Genomic DNA, 20,556 nt, shown 5'->3' with positions numbered 1-20,556 from the left:
GGAGGGGCATACATACATACTGCCATTTAATTGGACAAACACGAGATTAGTACAGGATGAGTCAACAAAACACGATGAAACATAAAGCAAGATTAACTTAACAAAACAATTTAACCCTAATGGTATCCACAGAACAAAATAACAGATGATCATACGGCTAATTCTTTATGGCGTTTCGTTTAGTTCACTTAACCATTTTATTGAAAACATTTTGGTGAATCGGTTGGAAGGTGAAAAAACGCTGTGCGTTGGCGTCTACGGTCACGTGGTGCAACTTTCGTGCCAATCAGAGTGGAGTAACGCTGTGGCGAGATGATGAGGCGAGAGTCTGGCGACACAAGCTGAAGTGTACCGGCAGTGAGTGAGCTTTCGTGCTGTCGGTGCCTGCCTGTGTACGGTTTAGCCGTGTTAGCATTAGCGCACCTCTCGGCAGGAACACAACAAGCTCTCGTGGTGTTAGCTTATCCGCGCGGTTCTTCATCTGCACGGTAAGACTTACCAAGGTTGACGACTTAACGTTATATTTAGCCCTAGCCTGGTCGTGTCTCAATTTGCGCCGTGTAGTGTACACGTGTGCACTATGTAGGACACGAAAGTAGTCCCTACACACTACATAGTGAGTTAGACCCTACACACTACATAGGGAACAGAGAGCCGTTTAAGATGTGACCCGTTCCGGTTAGCAAAAGTAACACTGACCAACTTTGACAGTAGGTGGTTTTGTTAATGTGAAAAAAAAAAACTAACAAAAAACAATGAATTAATGTGTAGGAGATTTGCAGGCTAAGCTCGATTAGCTTATTTAATTAAGTCCTTGCAGCTTTGTTGTCCTTTTTTGTTGTCGTTGTAAAAACGTTCTCTTTAGCTGTAGTTTAGCTTGTTAGCTGTTAGCACGTTCTTTGCTGTTGTCATTACTGCCTTCTTTTCTAGTGAAGTGAGCTAGCTAGTTAGCTTCGCCTTCTGACGACCACTTTTAATAAATACAGCAGCCTTATTGTAGACATTTATTACATTTTTGTTGTTGTTTTTTTGGATGTTGTGTGTTTGTATACAACTATTATAGCTTACAATGTTTTGGATTTATTTATTAAAATAACTGCACTTTTCAGCTGATCCTATTAATATTATATACGTTTTGCCGTATCTGTCAGTATTTTAAGTCTTACAAATATTATAAATCGTTAACCTCATTTCATTGAAGCGTTTTTGTAAGGAAGAAAGAAGCCTGTAAAGATGGAGGGACTCACTATCTGCCCTCTTCCATATACATGACCACACTGAAGCCCCTGATTGGTTAGTATCTCTGTGATTGACAGGGGAGAGTGAATGCCCCTCCTACTCCGAGAGCATAGCCAGTTGCTGTTGCTCTCTTGGACGTCTGTGGGATCATCAGAAATCGACCTTACGATCTCTGTGGCACTTTTATTTTGGGCACCTCGTGAGCCCTTGAACTGCTCTAAATAAAGACGAACTTCCTTACTTTAGAATTTGGAATTAGTTTTAACACGTACATCAATATTTGCCAAAGCTATGATACACTGGATCTAGTGTTTCTATCTATCTATCTATCTATCTATCTATCTATCTATCTATCTATCGCAGTTGAAATGCAGTTTATTTTCTGGAATTGATGAAATTCTAATGTGCAGAGTACCTTGAAATGAATTTTGTGTAAAATCATTGGTGGTCCATAATATCTTTGTTTACACACTTTGTTTAGCTTTTTATACAGTTATCCTGAGAGTAGAATGTGTGTGCATGAACATGCAAACATGATGGCATAATTTAATATTTTAAAATCATCCCTGTGGACATTTACATTTATGACATTTGGGAGACAATTATTAGTCTCAATTAAGCAGTTATGGTTTAAGGACATTATTCAAATACCCAGCAGTGGCAGCTTAGAGGTTCTGGGATTTGAACTCGCAGCCTTCCGATCGGAAGCCTTAACCACAGAGTTGTCACTTCCATGTGCATCATTCTTACAGTTGGCATTAATAATACAGCTGATTCCACTGTTCTCACAAGCACACAGAGAGAGAAGGTTGTGCATTTTTGTGTACGTGTGTGAGCGTGTGTGCGCGCGTGTGTGTGTGGCAGGACGAGTTGTCCTGGTTGTTTAACCTGTTTATTTGTCGGACTTGTTTGATATATTTCACAAAAGTGAAAATTATATTCTCATGAAATAATCCACTTATGTATTTGTTTTTACAACGCAAACATCAGCTGCGTGTTGACTAAAGGCTCGGCCAGTACAAATATAGCGCCCTGCTCCTTGACCTCTTGTCATGGTTACTTTATTATTACAGTGTACTGCTGGACTAAGCACTATATATAGGTGACATATTTGTGGTTTTCTTCTTCCAGGAGCACCAAAGTATTGTGTAAAAGTAAGGGGTGTGAACAGTGCTGCTCTGGTTATTTGGGTGTATGTGTATGTGGACGGTTCACTGACTCAGCTGCGCAGGATAAGCAGGTTTAACCTCAGAATATTGTGAACATGTATGCTGCTGAAAACCACTTTGTTTTTATTTAGTTGTTTGTTTGTTTGTTTGTTTATTTATTTTTTTGTTTCTTGTGGTGTTGCTGTACAGTGTCACCTTCCCTAAATGTGACTGCCCTAATGTACAGAGGTTAAAAGGACATTTTGCTAAGGCTTAAAACATAATTTTAATTAGGAGGTCAAAACAAGTACGGTTCTGGTCCTGTTCCCATTTGTAAACCTTATTTAAAACTTAATTTCACTCTGTCTAGACTACAGACATGTTCCTCAAACTCATCTCTGTTGTCTCAACCACCCTTTCCTGTTGTCAGAATTTCAAACAGTGGTGGTAGATGGGCTCTGGAATTGCCAGTCTGCTGTAAGGAAAGCTGATTTCATCCCACTTTAACTTCCCTGTACATCTTTGATTTTCTGGCACTAAATAAGACCTGGATTCAACAGGCAGGGCTGTTGGCACAGGTCTGCATTTGTCACAGGAAAAAAATGGACCTACTCTTTAGTGTTTTCTCTACTGGTCCTGACCGTACCCATTTGACAATTCGTCCTCATCCTCCATGACCTTTTGAAAACAATTGACACAGTCCACCACAAGACTCTCTTGTCCACTCTCAGGAGTCTTGGAAATTGCAAAGCAGCATGGGAATGGTTTGCTTCCTTGACATCTGTTCCACACAGACTCTCCACTGGTTTCCCACAAGGCTCAGGACTTGGCCCTCTTCTTTTATACCTCTATACTCTCTTTTAGTTAGTTATATCCTCACTGGAGTTTTAATACTACAGCTTCTGCTCTAATCTTAGCACGTCTGGCGGACATATCATTATAAAGGGCATCAGGTGATGAACTCTCCTTAACTCTAGCCTAGCAAAAACTAACTGCTTGCCATCCCAGATGATTCGTTCTCATGTCAGGATTTTGTGATATCCCTGGATTTCCTGCAGGACTTGGTGGTTCAGTGGTTAAGATGTTGGCCTAGTGATTGGAAGGTCGTGACTTTCCCCAAATCTCAGGACTACCAACCTGCAACTTCTGTGCAAGGCCCTTAACCATCATTTGCTCAGTTGTATAAATGAGATAAATGTAAGTCATTGTGGATCTGCCTCATGCCCTAAAAGTGAATCTCATATATATCTTTTCTTTTGCAACTGCTCACAACCTTGGGGCAACCGTGGACAAACAATTGTCCTCCTCGCATGTAAAAAAGCTTTTTGCCATTTTTTTTTATCAACACAGGCCACTCAGGAGCTTGTTCAGTTTCTTGTCATTTTGAGACTGGGCTACTGCTACTCAATGCTGGAAGGTCTACCTCTGAGTGCAATTCAACTTCAGCATCTGATCCAATACACAGCTGCAAAGCTTGTTTTCAACCTTCCAAAGTTCTCACACTAACTCACTGCTGCATTTCCCTCCACTGGCTTCCAATAGTGACCTGCACAGATTCAAAACTCCCTCTTCTCTCAAAGCTCATATCAGTCTTTGCACTACACCACACTTCCTCAGATCCTCCAGTGCTGCTCCCACCATCAATCAGGGTACAAGGTAGGCACCAAAACTCGTCTCTTTTCTGGCATCTGAGTGGAAGATCGAACCTTCCAATGATGTGAAAACAGCTGAAACGCTGTCTTCAAACAATGGGTAAAGATGGACATCTTCCCAAAATATCAGCCCTTTTCTAAAATGTAAAAAATGTTACCTCACAACAGAGTTTTGACTGATGGTATTTTTAGTTTGTGACCAGTATTGATGTACTCACTGATGGAGACTTCGAAGCACTTTTGTATGTTGCCCGGGGTAAAGTTGCCTGCTAAATGCCCTTAATGCAAATCTACATGTATAGCATACAGCCTGCTGTAGAGTTTAAACAATTTTGATTTACATGATTGATTTTGTACTAGCTTCTTTCTCATGATGTCTGTGTGTCTGTGTGTAGGTGACGAAATGTCTGCTAAAGCCATCTCTGAGCAGACAGGGAAGGAGTTCCTGTATAAACACATATGTACGACAGTGGCTGTCCAGAACCGCTTCCTGTACGCCACCGTCACTGCCGAAACTGACTGGGACCGACTCACACAGGATCACCCATGGCTCCTGACTCATGTAAGTGTGTTTGTGTGTCTTTTATGACCGTATCGTATAGCCATGCTCACACAACTGTTCTTTCACGTAGCGATTAGTTGTGAAGCCCGATCAGCTGATCAAGCGCAGGGGGAAGCTGGGACTGGTGGGCATTAACCTTGACCTCCAGGGTGTTCGTGTTTGGCTGAAGTCACATATGATGAAAGAAACCACAGTAAGTCCTATGGTGAAATGTATCTGTCAGAATATATCATTTTTTAGAATAAATTCATACTGGCTAGATAATCGTGTAAGTGTTTAAAATGATTTTAAACGTCTGTCAATTATTGTAACAATGCAGGTTGGAAAGACGAAGGGGATCCTGAAGAAATTCCTTATCGAGCCATTTGTGTCACACTCACAGGTGATACCACACACAGCATTACATAGAATTCATATATTGCTACATAATGTTTACTATTACAGTGTTATTTATGTGACATTAGTGTGTGTGTGTGTATGTGTATCTGTGAATTGTTTCGCAGGAGGAGGAGTTTTATGTGTGCATCTATGCCACACGCGATGGCGATCATGTGCTTTTCCATCATGAAGGAGGTGTGGACATCGGGGATGTCGACTCCAAGGCCCAGCGTCTGATGGTCGGTGTGGATGAGAAACTTGCTGCTGATTCTGTGACTGAGCAACTGCTCACAAACGTCCCCGATGAGAAGAAGGAGTGAGTGTTCACCCACAAACACACATTTAATTCTGTTCTGCATGTCCTTAATACATGTCCCTGTGTACTATGTTACTATAGAAGCCATAACATATTAAAACCAAGCATGGTGTTGACCTAAACCTTTGATTTGTAGCTGCTTTACTTCAAAGTTAAAAATCCAGCACATTCCCAACCATCCAGAATTGAACAGTCACAAAATAAATCTGAGTATTAGTGTATGTTTATTTTTGTTCACAGACTTCTGGCCAGTTTTATCGTAGGACTCTTTAACCTGTACGAGGATTTGTACTTCACCTACCTGGAGATCAACCCTCTCGGTATGTTCTCCCGATGTTCTAGTGCATTGCACTGAGGTCTGGAGTGACATTACTTAACATTACTGACTTAAAGGCAATGATTTGATTTCTGTAACAGCTCAACCTGTACTATTTTATTCCTTACATGCAAACAGGATGAACGAGGTGCTGTAGCAATAGTAAATAATTAATTTTTTAATCAGTCGTTACGCAGGAAGGTGCGTACATTCTGGACATGGCGGCCAAAATAGACGCCACGGCCGATTTCATCTGCAAGCCAAAGTGGGGTGATGTGGAGTTTCCTCCTCCCTTTGGCAGAGAGGCCTACCCTGAGGTTTGTAGGAAATTCCTACATTTCTGGGTATCTATCACCTGTTTAGCAATAAAACTCTATTGGTGTGTGTGTGTGTAGGAAGCCTACATAGCAGATCTGGATGCTAAGAGCGGTGCAAGTCTCAAACTCACCATACTGAACCCCAGAGGGCGTATCTGGACCATGGTGGCGGGAGGAGGAGCCTCTGTCGTCTACAGGTAAGATCAATTAAAAGCGATAACAAACACATTTACACCACCACCTCTCGTATTAATGACCTAAAATAAAAACTACAGAATGTGAGCCTCTCAGCATCTGGATTCATGGACAGTTATGTACACCTTCCCAATGTAAATCATGCCTTCTTCCCTCAGTCTCTCAGTAGTAATCTCTCGATTTAACTGCTTGGTATATGACTTGGTGTCCTGCAAAAAGTTTCAAGTTCATTAATGTGGAATAAATCTCTCTTTCCTCTTCATCCACGAGAGGGAAAAAAGATGTGTAAGATAGACAATGTGTTCATTTTACCTTCATACTCAATTATGTGTGTTTTGTCTCAGTGATACTATTTGTGATCTGGGCGGAGTGGACGAGCTGGCGAACTACGGCGAGTACTCTGGTGCTCCAAGTGAACAGCAGACCTATGACTACGCCAAGACCATCCTCTCACTCATGACTCGTGAGAAACACAATAATGGTGAGTGTGACTGCAATGGTGTGGGTGATGGGTACTTGCATGATCTGCTACTAAAGAAATACTTTAGTGAAACAGCCTTCAGTGGGTGCATGTAATAACTCTTTACTCATCACGGTGGTTTCTCTGATTCTCCGACAGGTAAAGTTCTGATCATTGGCGGAAGCATCGCTAACTTCACCAACGTAGCAGCTACATTTAAGGTAAGAGTCTTCCTCACTCTGTCAATCACTTGCCGGTTCTTTGCATATAATTGAGGACCGTGGCCGTGTTTTATATTTAGGGCATAGTGAGAGCCATTAAGGACTATCAGATTCCTCTGAAGGAGCATGAGGTCACTATATTTGTACGTCGAGGAGGACCGAATTACCAAGAAGGCCTCAGGGTGATGGGAGAAGTTGGTAAGTGTAGGATGGAAGAACTGAGTGTTTTCTTTTCCTCAACGGATTTAAGTCTAGCATTTTTCATTTTCAAATACACTCACCAAATCGTTTAATACCGCTGCTGTTGATTTTTCAAAAAGACTTTAAGAGCTTTTATTAAATGTGTTTGTAGGAAAGACCACTGGGATACCCATCCACGTGTTCGGCACAGAGACTCACATGACCGCCATTGTGGGTATGGCACTTGGACATCGCCCAATCCCGAATCAGCCTCCGGTTGCTGCCCACACAGCCAACTTCCTGCTTAATTCGAGTAGCAGTGCTGCGGTAAGTGAGATATATCATGCAATTTATACTGATGGCAATTTCATATACATTTGTGCACTTATGTATGTATTTCATACTTATTGGTTATGGATTTCTTTTTTCCTTTTCAGACACCAGCAGCAACCAGAACGGCTTCATTTTCTGAACCCAGACCTAGCAACGATATCACACCAGCTAAAAAACCTAAACCTGGAGTTCCACCAGGTAATTAGAAAGCTACTGAGAAAAGTGACATTAAAGAGGTAGCACTGGCAGCCAAACTCCAGGGGGTGAGGCTCAACTTGAGCAGGCGAGGATATAAGTGGACCATATGTGTGGACCATAGAGCACTTAGAAGGGGTACTGTGTAATTCCGGGTGCTCACTGGAGTGATTTTTGGTGAGGGATCATTTATTAGTAATGGGAAAAGGATGTGCAAGATTGACCGCAGGTTATGAAGCATTTTGGCAGGTCACACTAGCTGACTGTAGTGGTGATCCATAAGACTGTCAGTAATGCTTACCCTTATTTACAATGATGAGGTTTAGGTAGTTTCTGAAAGAATAAATACTCAAAGGCACTCGTTTCTCAGCAGTCTAGAAGAAATAGAGAGTAGAGCAGTTGCTTGGCCTTGTTGAGTGGAGGTAGTCTGGGAATCTGCAAGGGGTGAACCCTGGGTATTTTCTGTGCTCTCTTTATGAACAGTCAGCCCAATTTAGCGGTTTGACTATCTAACATCTAGTGAATACAAGAGACCCAAAAGATTCTTATCTTCCTTCACCGGAATTGAAGATGCCACACTTTCTCAAAACACACACGCTCCTCTTCCTCATCTGCTTATTCTCCTTACTTGTCTGTTTTTGTTCATCCTTTTTAACATTTCTGTTCCTCTTATTTCATGATTTAATATTTTTGCCCTCATCCTCTTTTCTTCCATTCCTTTGTATGACCCTCTCCCTCTTTTCTTTCCTCCTTTTTCAAATACATCAACGCCTCTTAAGTGTCCTCTTTCTGCCAAACATGGTCAGTGAAGAGTGCATGCAGCACCGCTGTCAAAGGTAAGACATCACGGGTCATGCCACTTCCTGTTTCTTCCTCCCTGGCACTCTTCTCCCCCAGTGGCTAAATGATTATTTATTTTGCTTGATTCAGGTTAAGATAAGATTTTTAGCTAGGCATGTGCCCTTATGTGCCAAATTTTCTTCTGGGAAACCGGGATCTATAAGCTCAATACTGAATAATCATGATATGCTTTATAAGCAGTTCTCAGCACATGCCTGGTTTCAGTTTATAGGGTGCTTTCACACATGAAGAGTTAAGTAATTTGAATGTTGAGGTTCTGTAGGAAGATCACACTCTGGTCAGAGAGTGTAGTATGCCCCTTTTCCACCGAGGCAGTTTGAGTGCTGGTTCGGAGCCAGCGCCTAATTTAGAACCAGTTCTTTCTTTTTCGACACCCAAAGCACCGGCTCTGAACCAGAAAAAGTACGTTGCTGGTCTAAACTTAAGGGCAGGGTTACTGTTAGCACATTTGATAATGTACCTTGAGTAGGGACTGTGGGCGGGGTTACACTTAGCGCCTTTGATAATGTATTTTAAGTAGGGACTGGGGGCGGGGTTACTGGTAGCGCCTTTGATAATGTATTTTAAGTAGGGACTGGGGGCGGGGTTACTGGTAGCGCCTTTGATAATGTACCTTAAGTAGGGACTGGGGGCGGGGTTACACTTAGTGCCTTTGATAATGTACCTTAAGTAGGGACTGGGGGCGGGGTTACACTTAGCGCCTTTGATAATGTTCCTTAAGTAGGGACTTGGGGCGGGGTTACTGTTAGCACCTTTGATAATGTACCCATAGTATAGCAAAGTTTAATACACTTTTACTTTACCGCAATATGATCAATTATCAGCACACATGATAGTAGGTAGCTACATGCTAAGGCTAACTTTTTTCTGTGTTAATGATAAAAGAATGTTATGTACTTTCTGGATTGCAACCTCCGTTTATACAAATTACATGGAGCTGCACGTACACGTTGGATTCTCCATGTTTGGATGCCAGTGTAGGTTCACAAAGCCATGAGTATTAACAGTAAAGCGATATCCGCCATTGTTGATGTTGTGTTGGTGTTTGCCGCTGCTGCGCTAACGTTGCTGGGCAAGATGAGACGTATACGTGATGTCAGACTCGGCTTTGTGATTGCTCTCTAGCCGATGGAAAGGCAAACTGGTTCTTAGAAGGATCGCCAGTGGAACCAACATCGAACCAGCACTAGCTCTGAACCAGCACCCGGTTCTTTCTGGTGGAAAAGGGGCACTAGTGATCTCAGTACACTTCTCCTTGAATGCTTTGTGAAAGGGAATCAACTCTGAATCGAAGAAGGGAATCCAACATGGTGTGGTCAGACAGAAATGCCTTGTGTTGTGACAATTTGGCAAAGAAAAATGTCAAATTAGCGCTTATTTATATAATTAGAACTTGGGACTATGCAGCATGAAACCAAACGAATTCGTGTGAAAGTGCCCTGAGTTTTTATCTTGTTACAGACGCAAATGTGCTGAATGAAGGTGTTTAATTGTTGTAAACTGGAGCATGTTGTGGGTGACTTTACTAACCTGAAGTGAATCTTACACTTATGTTTATATTCTAAAGGTTGTGTGTATGATGGTGCAGTTAAAAGTGTGATCACAGTTTTAAACAAGTTTGTTGAATTTGTAATATGTTTATTTTTATTTATTTGTGTTGTTGTGTGGTGAACAGAGCACAAGAGCACAGCAAAGCAGAGCGGAGGTAGGGACGAGTGTGCTAGCTGCTGCACTGTCTCTCTGCCTCTGTCTCTCTCTATTTGTCTGTCTGTCTCTCTTTCTCCCCTCTTGTTTTGCCCCTGGAATTGCTGTGGCTCTGTGGTGTGAGCATGATGAACTGATTGGTGTTGCAAATCAGTGTGGGCCTTGTTCCAATACTGTTATATAACACTCTCCTGTCCCAGACCTTCTAATCCCTCAACTGTTTTCATTAAGATGTAGACGTAAATGTTTACATGTAACATGAAAGTGTACATGAATGTTTTTTTTTGTGTGTGTGTGTGTGTGTGTATATGGGTTTTGTGTTGCACTTCCAGCTCAACAGGCTTGCTAATTGGCATAGTATTAAAACTCCCTAAGCAAATGAATTTGAAGAGTTTTGCATTGAGTTGAGCATTTCTTTCCTAAATGACGATATTCTTAGAGGCAAGAGTTATAACTTACTCCTGAATTCAGGTGCCCCACCAGTTGCGATGCGAGTGCACACTTTATTGATAAAGGTGATGGGGGTGTGTTAAAAGCAGTGGCGAATTTCTAGATCAAAATCAAAGCTGTGTTGGGAAACCCCATGGTGATGTGATTTAAAAATCATTTAAACTTCCCGTGAGATTCCACTAGCGTATGAGGGATCATTTTGATTCTGCTTACAGCAAGTTTATACATTTCACCTTATAAACCTGCCTTTTTTTTATTGGGAGGATGAATAGGTTGCAATAATGGTTGGTACACTGGGGTATTAAAGGCATATAGTTATGGGTGTGTTATTGTAACATTCAAACTGATCCAAGCAGAAGCTGTTGGTACTGATGGGGTTTGAATTTATATGACAAAAATATATTATACTTGAGACATTTCTACAGTACATGATGTCCAGTAAGTCTGACCAATCAGGAGTTAACATGATGATAATCTTACCCTGGAGTACCATTAGTTCCTGTTTGTGCCAATTTTGAGCAGCAACCTGGACTAGTGGAATGTGAGATTTCTTTCTCTCTGTTTCTCTCTAGCCAAAGCTACCACTCTGTTCAGTCAGCACACTAAGTCCATAGTGTGGGGGATGCAGACGCGAGCGGTTCAGGGAATGATGGACTTCGACTATGTTTGTTCTCGTGATGAGCCCTCAGTAGCCGCCATGGTTTATCCTTTTACGTAAGTATGATGATTCCTAATTTTGGTTTTAACTAACTTTTGTCTCTCGAAGTTAATAAGATGTAGCTTGTTATCACATTAGGGAGAAACTGCAAATCCTAAACTCCTCTGTCCTGAAGATTTGATAGAAACCTGCAGCTTTATCTTTGACACTGGAGACTCCCTCCATAAACCCTAAATCCTTTCACAAAACCTCACGTGAACCGAACGAGCTGTTATTGTACAAAAATAGTGTCAACACCTTCTGACCAATCAGAATCCAGGGTTCAACAACATTTGCCGATTAAATCAATCTTTTCCTGTTTGTTTATGTGGTTTAGTGGAGACCACAAGCAGAAGTTCTATTGGGGTCATAAGGAGATCCTGTTACCCGTGTACAAAAACATGGCTGACGCAATGAAGAAGCACCCAGAAGTGGACGTCCTGATCAGCTTTGCATCTCTGCGCTCGGCCTTTGACAGCACGATGGAGACCATGAACTACCCGCAGGTGAGGGCTGTCCCAATCCACAGACCTCTGTACCTAATCTCACAGCGCTAGTATCTTTCAGTTTTGCTGGAGGATCTTAATCTTGTGTGGCTGGTGTTTACTACCCTTTCACCTGCCACCTCAGTAGTCAATTGTGAAAGGATTGTATGGGAAAGATACAGTGACATTTTGTAGCTTTAATGCCTCGTAACTGTTTGTCGCTCTGTAGTATTCACGATAAGTTAACATTGAGGTTTGAAATAAGTTGTAAATAAGAGACCTGAGATCAACTTCGGACTGAACTTTGTTGGAAAACTGGGTTTTAAATGTCACACCTGCAACACCTGTTTTCCAGCCCCACCCTCATCGGCACACACAGTCACCTTCAGTAATAACCATGGAAGTAGCATTCTTCATTCAAATTTAAACTTCGTTATACTGTGTGACAACTTTCAGGCTTTGAATGACAGCACAGTGTGTTTTTGTGTGAGAGTAACGGGCACAAAAAACAGAACATGCAGAACGCAGACCTGCCAACCTTTACGCATTTTGTGTAGCAGCTATGCATTTAGACATCAAAGTACGCTGCTACGATTTGTCACTTCAAAATACGCATTGTAAAAAACTATTGATGCCTTTGAGTATAACTGTCCGTGCATTTGCGCAAATGGCAATGCGCCTATGGGTGTAACCGCATTGGGCAGCAACCTGGGAAAATAATAATTCGACCAATCATAGTGCCAGTTTTACGCACAGATCAAGTTTTACTTTATTTGCCAGTATTTATATAGGAAACGTAAGTCATGCCTGTAAACGCATTGCCGTCGTACTTTAATTATAAAGACAAACTGGCGTGAGCACGCAGAAATCAATATCCGCGAGCGTCTGTATCCTTTTTATAGCACGCAGTCATGCTATAACATGACGAAACTAATGTAATTTTTTAAATATCAATCGTTTCTGACTCGATTGTTATTGGCTCCTGTAGATCACATCTGATGGACATCAGATTTTTTTGTGAAAAGCAGGGAAATAGAAGCAGAAAGTAGAAATGATGAGGGAGGTATTATTATATGATCAGCCAGTCAAAACCATAGTGAAGTCTAGAGTCTTGCATTATTGCTGAGAAAATTAACACATGTATGTGTTGTCAGATATGAAGTTACTGTTTAGTTCATTAGATCTAATTTATGGCAATACATAGAGTTGTTAAAATAGTATGCAGATATTATACACAAACGATCATGCACATAACGTTATACTCTTTATTTTAGTAGCAGCCAGGTATTGTTCATGTGAAAATGTCACACGTTTTGAGATTTTATTTATTTTGTTGTCTGATGTGTGTTCAAGGGACATAGCGGTTTTCAGTTATTTATAAAGTTTAAAAGATCTTTTGAAAGCCCTTTGTTTTTTCTGTTATTTATATTTATTTGTATTTAAGTAATGTTTAAGACATGTTTTTGTTTTTATGTTGCCTTTTCAATAAAAGAGTTCTTCATGGTCTACTTGTATGTTGAATAACTAGATATGGTGGTGAGTGAGAACTATGTGCTAAGTAAAAAGTTGTGATGAGTGAGCATGTGAACTTAATCAACACTGACCAGCAAATGTGCCTGACCTCGCGCAGTGTCGCTGCATTAAGTTGCTACTCAAAAATTTATTTCCAAGGTTGGCAGGTCTGAGAACGTATAGAACATCTCACAAAGGTTTGCAGTAAAGTGATCAGCACTGAGGGGGGAAAAAAACAAAATCGTAAAACAAATAGTAAAAAGCTTGCTCCTCTGTGCTTTAAACTAATTTGTGTGTATGTGTGTGTTATGTTATGATTTATTAGATCCACACTATAGCAATCATAGCTGAGGGAATTCCTGAAGCGCTTACAAGGAAACTTATCAAAACAGCAGACGAGAAGGGGGTCACCATCATCGGCCCAGCTACGGTAAACTTACTCATCATTCCTCATGACATGTGATTCATGTGCTGCCTTTTAAATAGTGCATACATCAGTATGCCTGGCTGTCATGTTCATGTATGCCCTGGCTATGGTAGTCTCAGTTTTATTTTTTTATTTATTTATCTACTTTATATATATATATATATATAGTGCCTGATTTATGTGCAGAATATCAGCACTTAGCTTGTTCTTTTTCTAATTTGCTCTATTCAAGGTGGGTGGGATAAAGCCAGGCTGCTTTAAGATTGGGAACACTGGTGGGATGCTGGACAATATCTTGGCATCAAAGCTGTATCGCCCAGGCAGCGTGGCATACGTGTCCCGCTCTGGCGGCATGTCTAACGAGCTCAACAACATCATATCTCGCTCCACTGACGGCGTGTACGAGGGCGTGGCCATCGGAGGAGACAGGTAAGATGCTCATGAGAAGATCCTGAGCTTTCATCAGCATGAACAATCTTTTAATGTTGTGTAAAAATCAAAGGACATGCTTACGTTTAGTAAAAGAACCTTACTAGATAATCTCTGCAAGTTAATGGCTCTCAGGTAACCATGGCAACAATTCTTTTAAATTAGGGATTCGGGTTAACTCTCATGTTTGTTCTTCAGTAGGAACTAAACGTGTGTGTGTGTGTGTGTGTGTGTGTTACAAAGCATGGGCACTGGAGACTCCTTTCCTAAATCGTCCATAATGTCACAATATCAATGATTACGCAGCGAATGTGCTGTTACTATAAAAACCATAGCTGCTGCTGTTCTAGAGAATTAATCACCACCTTCTGACCAATCGGGATGCAGAATTCAGCAGTGCAGTGGTACAACTCATGTTCCTGTATTAACACAGGTATCCCGGCTCTACATTCATGGACCACGTGCTGCGTTATCAGGACACGCCCGGGGTGAAGATGATTGTGGTTCTGGGAGAGGTGAGACAGTTTTACCTGCTGTACCAGTTACAGGATTACATAGTGTTGTACTTATGTAAGCACACATGCTCACACACTATTGCTTTAATGATGCCTCTGGATCAAATGTGTGACTGTATGCAAACTGCTGAAATGATCCCGCTCTCTGTCTCTAGTTAAATAATCTTGCTCTGTGTGTGTCTCTGTCTGTGTGTGTCTGTGTGTGTGTGTGCGTGTAGATCGGCGGTACAGAGGAGTATAAGATCTGTGATGGTATTAGAGAGGGCAGGATCACTAAACCTGTGGTCTGCTGGTGTATTGGTACCTGTGCTACACTCTTCTCCTCTGAGGTTAGTATTACACATCTCTACTGTCTGTGTGTGTATGTATGTATGTATGTATGTGTATATACATGCATCTATACATGTAATCTGTGTTTCAGGTGCAGTTTGGTCACGCGGGTGCATGTGCTCATCAGACCTCTGAGACTGCTGTGGCGAAGAACGTGGCATTGCAGGAGGCTGGTGTTTATGTTCCCAGGAGCTTTGATGAGCTTGGAGATGTCATTAGGTACAAAAACCTTTAGTGTTACAGCAGGCTATTTGAAGAATTTCTGATTAACAATTATTTCAAGTTTTCTAATTTTTTAAGTTTAAATTTAATTCTAAATTAATGATAAATCTAATTCAGTTTTCAATTCAATTTTATTTTTATAGTGCTTTTAATGCACATCTCAAAGCAGCTTTACAGAATATAAGGAATGTGGAACACAAAATTCAACATTTAATATTGGACTTGTATTAATTTTTTTTGTATTTGTCCCCACTATAATAATAAATAATTATGTAAAAATTATGTTAACAATAAAATTGTGTACAAACGTACACAATTGTGGAAAAATAGTTTAAATAAATAATAATTCTCGAATATTTCTAAAAAAAAAAAAAAAAAGGTTTACATATTGTTATTAAACTGTTATTATATTGTCTTTACTACATGAAATAGCTTAAAGTATTTAAATGGCATTTAGTGACAGGTCGATTAAATAAGATTTTTTTTCATCAATACTTAAAACACTGTAAAATCAGGAAATTATACTCATTTTCAGAATTTGTGCTGGAATCACATTAGGATTCTTGAACCACGATCTCATGAAATATTAGACTACAGCTGTTGTGTTGTGTGTTGGTCAGGACGGTGTATGATGATCTAGTGGCGAGTGGAGTCATTGTTCCAGCACAGGAAGTTCCCCCTCCTACCGTGCCAATGGACTATTCCTGGGCCAGGGTGACTCCTTTCACATCTTTATTCATTAAACAATCATACAGCAGTGTAGAGTTCAGTCTCTGTGAACATGACAGACTTCAGTGTACCATATTATACCTGTTATATTTTTAATTCTGTGTCTGTGTAGGAGCTGGGTCTGATCCGTAAGCCAGCCTCCTTCATGACTAGTATCTGTGATGAGCGGGGACAGGAGCTGATCTACGCTGGCATGCCCATCACTGAGGTCTTTAAGGAGGAGATGGGTTTAGGCGGGGTTCTCGGCCTGCTCTGGTTCCAAAGGAGGTACGGTATCCCTGCGATCTCTTGTAGGAATCAGTTTAACCACATGCTGTATTTACTGTATAGGCCACATCATAATCAGCCCATCAGTTTTTAGATAATTACAGCCTCAGAATAAAGAATAGAAGCTCATATTTCTGTGAAGATTTATGCATTTGTGTGTGCGTGTGTGTGTGTGTCATGGCAGGTTGCCCCGTTATGCGTGTCAGTTCATTGAGATGTGTCTTATGGTGACAGCGGATCACGGCCCCGCTGTATCCGGAGCTCATAACACCATCGTATGCGCCCGTGCTGGGAAAGACCTCGTCTCCAGCCTCACATCCGGCTTGCTCACCATCGTACGTCCTGCACAACACACTACACAGTTCTACTGTGCCACACATTCACATGGTTACAGGTGGTGCATCATTTTATAACCATATCAGAAGGGAACAATCTGATGCTCTGTTTTGCGTTGTTCTCTGTTAGATTACTATATGGTGTGTAGAGCAGTGATCTTAATTCCATCGTAATGTGGGTCTCTCTTACTAGCTACCTAGCTAAAGTTAGCAAGCTCGCTCAGGAATTTACATTTACAGCATCTGGCAGATGCCCTAATCCAGAGCGACATACAAAAGTGGATTTTGAAATCTTAAGCAACGAATATATCAAGAAATGAATTTAATTTGTCATATTGTATGATAAGATTCAGATCCATTCTTTAAAATTATGGCACCATTTAACATCTGTGTGTGTGGCAGGGTGATCGGTTCGGTGGTGCTCTGGATGCAGCTGCTAAACAGTTCAGTAAAGCGTTTGACAGCGGCATGCTGCCCATGGAGTTCGTCAACAAGATGAAGAAGGACGGCAAACTCATTATGGGCATAGGACATCGTGTCAAATCAGTGAGTCATGCATGTGCACACACACACACACACACACACGCATGCATGCATGCTTTAATCTTTAATTATCACAAATAACTTGAATTCTGGTGTACTGGGATTGAAGTGAAATCTTTATTAATATTAAATATGACCTTATTTTATTCTGTAAATGTAAACACCTCTTTGCTTTTTGCTGTCAGATTAATAACCCAGATATGAGAGTGCAGATCCTAAAGGACTTTGTGAAGCAGCACTTTCCTGCCACACAGCTGCTGGACTACGCCCTTGATGTTGAGAAGATCACCACCTCCAAGGTGTGTGTGTGTCTGTCTGTCTGGATCAATTGCCCGCAGGTTTATTTTAAATCTAGCATTTTAGTTTTGATTTTATTCTGAATGCTTCAAACATTTTTGTTCAATATTAAAAATGATACTTACAATTATTTTAAATGAATACACAATTTTTTATAATCTCTAGAACAAATGATAACGTTTCTTTATGCTTGCATTCTCTCTCCCTCTTGTTTGCTTGTGTGTGTCTGTAACAGAAGCCGAATCTGATCCTGAACGTGGATGGTTTTATTGGCGTGGCTTTTGTGGACTTGTTGCGAACATGTGGAGGATTCACTCGGTAAACACTAAAACACTTCCTATGACCACTGTGCTTCCTATGAGTGCCAATGAGGTCATTGTTTGTAACGTGTGTGTGTGTGTGTGTGTGTGTGTGTGTGTGTGTGTGTCTCAGAGACGAAGCGGACGAGTTTGTGGAAATCGGTGCCCTGAACGGGATTTTTGTTCTGGGACGCAGCATGGGCTTCATCGGTACAGCAGTGTACACAACACAACATGGCTGTCACACTGCATTGTTAATATACTTAGTAGTGTAACAAAATAACACTTAAGTGTACAATGATAACACCCTAAGTAGTGCACACATGAGATTACTGCACAGAAGAAGCTAATGCACTGTTTAGCTTGTGATTTGGGATGCAGCCTTCAGGCTAGTGTGGTAACATCTATTTGCACATGTTCCCTAGGTCACTACCTGGACCAGAAGCGATTGAAACAGGGCCTGTACCGCCACCCGTGGGACGATATCTCCTACGTGCTTCCTGAGCACATGTCCATGTGACCGTCATGGCCACCGTGTTCTGTCTTTACCCTGAAGGCTGTGTTTAATATTTAAGTATAAACTGGAGGTGGAGGGTAAATGAAATGCCCTGTTTACGTTCACGTGAAGATTGGGGAACACTTATTAAACATCTGTCGCTGTGTCTCTCTGCTGCGTCTTACACACACTAGTCAACTTCCCCTAGCACCTTTTTAAGTGTGCTTCAGCAACATCACACACACACACTCCAACAGCAAGAACACTGCAGTGTCATGATGGCATGCTAGCATTTTAGCTGATTGGTTTACTAACTACCTTCCAGTTGGCTACTGTAACAATCAGCTGGTTTCATAACTAACTGTCTAGCTAATCTGATAATTAGTTGTCTTACCAGACCACTAAATAACTACCCAGCTCGATGATTACCTTCTAGTGTGATCAGTAGCTGGTTTCATAACTAAGTGTTTTTCTGATTGACTAGCAATCATCATATATAAACCATTACAACTAGCCATCTTGATAACTACCTGCCGGTTTCATAATAAACTGTTTATGTTCCTGACTATTTAGCTTGAGATCTAGAAGAGTACCTTAAAAGCTTGATAACTACCTTATTAGCTGGTTTCATAACAAGCTAGTTTTGCAGATCGGACTACTTAGTTGGAAGCTAGTTATCACATTGGCTAGTGTGATTATGTTGCAATTTCAGAACTAATTACCTTCCTTGATATCTAGCGATCTTGCTACCAAGCTTTCTCTCATCTTGTATAATACCTAGCTGGTTCCATAACTAACTACTGTTTTGTATTCCATTAGCTGATAGGAAGCTAGTTACCAAGCTGGCTAGTTTTCACAGTAGCTTGTTAGCAGGAGTTCTAGTTCATGAAAACAATTGGTCATGAAACCTGTTAGTAATTACACTAGCTTATAGCATGACGGTAACTTTGATGACTAGTACTCTTACTAACCAACTATGATAACTAAGCAGGCTTGGTGACTAGCTACCTATTAGTTAGTATACTGTGATAGCTAGTTAGTTTTATAAATCTTTAGTGTTATAAATTTTTCCAGATCGGTGTCAAGCATTGTTGGTCATTTTTGCTCTTAAAGTCACTTTAAGCGGAAGTGGACGAGGGTTGCGTTAAATGCGGGAATGATTACTCTTGTTGAGAGAGAGCACTTTTTTGTTTATTTTAACTTGGGAATAGTGCGACCTTCACTCACACACATACACACAGAGGTATTGTAATGAAGGACAGATTATGTTAACACTGGCACACACAAACCTGCTTTACTCACTAATGAAAGCTGTTCAGGTTGTTTCTGTCAGGTCAGTTTGCGCTCATTACAGAAACTGAAGACAATTTGATGTTTGCTTTTACTATTTGTGTGTGTGTGTGATAGAGAGAGGGAGAGTGTGTGTGTGTGTGAGAGTGTGTGTGTGTGTGTTACAGCCTCAATCTATGCCTCGGTTATCGCTGTTTCTCATTCGCCAGCCTGACCGCATGACCTGCATCCTTCTCTAATCACACACATCACTTCCTGTGGGTTTTGGTTTTTGGGGGAAATTCTTCATTAAGACTGTTTTTATGTTTCTGTATTTAAATGTGAAATCGAGCTGCTTTTGCTATGTTACATTTACTTTCTTAATTTTTTTTTTTAATTTATGCCTAAAACTGTAATATTGTAGTATAATAAAGTCATTCTTGGTTATCTCTCAGTGTCTGCATGTGTATTGTAATTCTGATCAATTCACACAGGATAAGAGATCAGAATGTGGATCACACAAGGAATTTGGTTCCAGCTGTTTGTGACTCTCAAAAGTACAGACATAAATTACAATATACAAGACAATGCAGATGGTGAGATACAATATAGACAGAATGAGTATTAAATATGAATGAGTATTAAATATGAATACAGAACATGACTGATCAGTTATGTACATAAAGTGTGGGAGTGCAAATAATTTTGTGCAATATGTTTTTTGTACAATATATATAGCAGCAGTAGTGTGTCTAATATATACAGATGATTTGATGACTGACAGTCCTGATAATGCAGTACTTATGATAAGAAGCAGTGAATATAATTATAGTGAGTTGTTGATCAGGGTGATTGCCTGGGCAAAGAAACTGTCCCTGTGTCTGGCAGTTTTAGTAAGCAAAGTTCTGTAGTGCCTGCCAGAGGGGAGGAGCTGAAAGAGGTTGTGTCCAGGGTGTGAAGGGTCAGTGGTGATTTTTCCTGCCTGGTTTCTGCTTCTTGTGTTGTACAGGTCCTGGGGAGTGGGCAGTGGGGCACCAATTATTTTTCTGCTGTTTTTACTGTGCATTGCAGTCTGTTCCTGTCCTGTTTTGTTGCTGCTAAAAACCAGATGGTGATGGATGTGCACAGGACAGTTTCAATAACTGCAGGGTAGAACAACATCAACAGCTCCTGTGAC

At 40.8% G+C, this 20,556-nt stretch overlaps 1 protein-coding gene across 5 annotated transcripts; it reads left to right on the top strand.

Moving 5' to 3' along the window:
• The first annotated feature begins 287 nt into the window (after window positions 1-287).
• LOC113662180 (ATP-citrate synthase-like) lies at window positions 288-19,826 on the top strand. Of its 5 annotated transcripts, none has more exons than XM_047817434.1 (30): window positions 288-488; window positions 4,435-4,601; window positions 4,672-4,794; window positions 4,921-4,983; window positions 5,105-5,295; window positions 5,536-5,615; window positions 5,798-5,928; window positions 6,007-6,125; window positions 6,468-6,604; window positions 6,743-6,804; window positions 6,885-7,002; window positions 7,157-7,311; window positions 7,422-7,515; window positions 8,292-8,348; window positions 10,049-10,078; window positions 11,100-11,241; window positions 11,562-11,730; window positions 13,547-13,651; window positions 13,881-14,077; window positions 14,511-14,592; window positions 14,811-14,921; window positions 15,014-15,141; window positions 15,765-15,858; window positions 15,986-16,140; window positions 16,325-16,475; window positions 16,878-17,021; window positions 17,204-17,317; window positions 17,551-17,633; window positions 17,748-17,824; window positions 18,040-19,826. In XM_047817434.1, exons 2-30 carry the CDS (start codon window positions 4,443-4,445, stop codon window positions 18,132-18,134), a joined length of 3,366 nt encoding a protein of 1,121 aa, XP_047673390.1. In that variant the 5' UTR covers window positions 288-488; window positions 4,435-4,442; the 3' UTR covers window positions 18,135-19,826. The 5 variants fall into 5 exon arrangements, with proteins under 5 accessions (XP_047673390.1, XP_027032705.1, XP_047673392.1 ...); XM_047817435.1 differs by lacking the exon at window positions 288-488 and adding an exon at window positions 622-710; XM_027176904.2 differs by lacking the exon at window positions 8,292-8,348.
• The last annotated feature ends 730 nt before the right edge of the window (window positions 19,827-20,556 follow it).

The sequence above is a fragment of the Tachysurus fulvidraco genome, chromosome 8 (genome assembly GCF_022655615.1).
Source record: "Tachysurus fulvidraco isolate hzauxx_2018 chromosome 8, HZAU_PFXX_2.0, whole genome shotgun sequence".
Lineage (NCBI taxonomy): Eukaryota > Metazoa > Chordata > Actinopteri > Siluriformes > Bagridae > Tachysurus > Tachysurus fulvidraco.
Note: the sequence above shows the minus strand (reverse complement) of the source record. Positions and strands in the feature narration are given on the sequence as shown.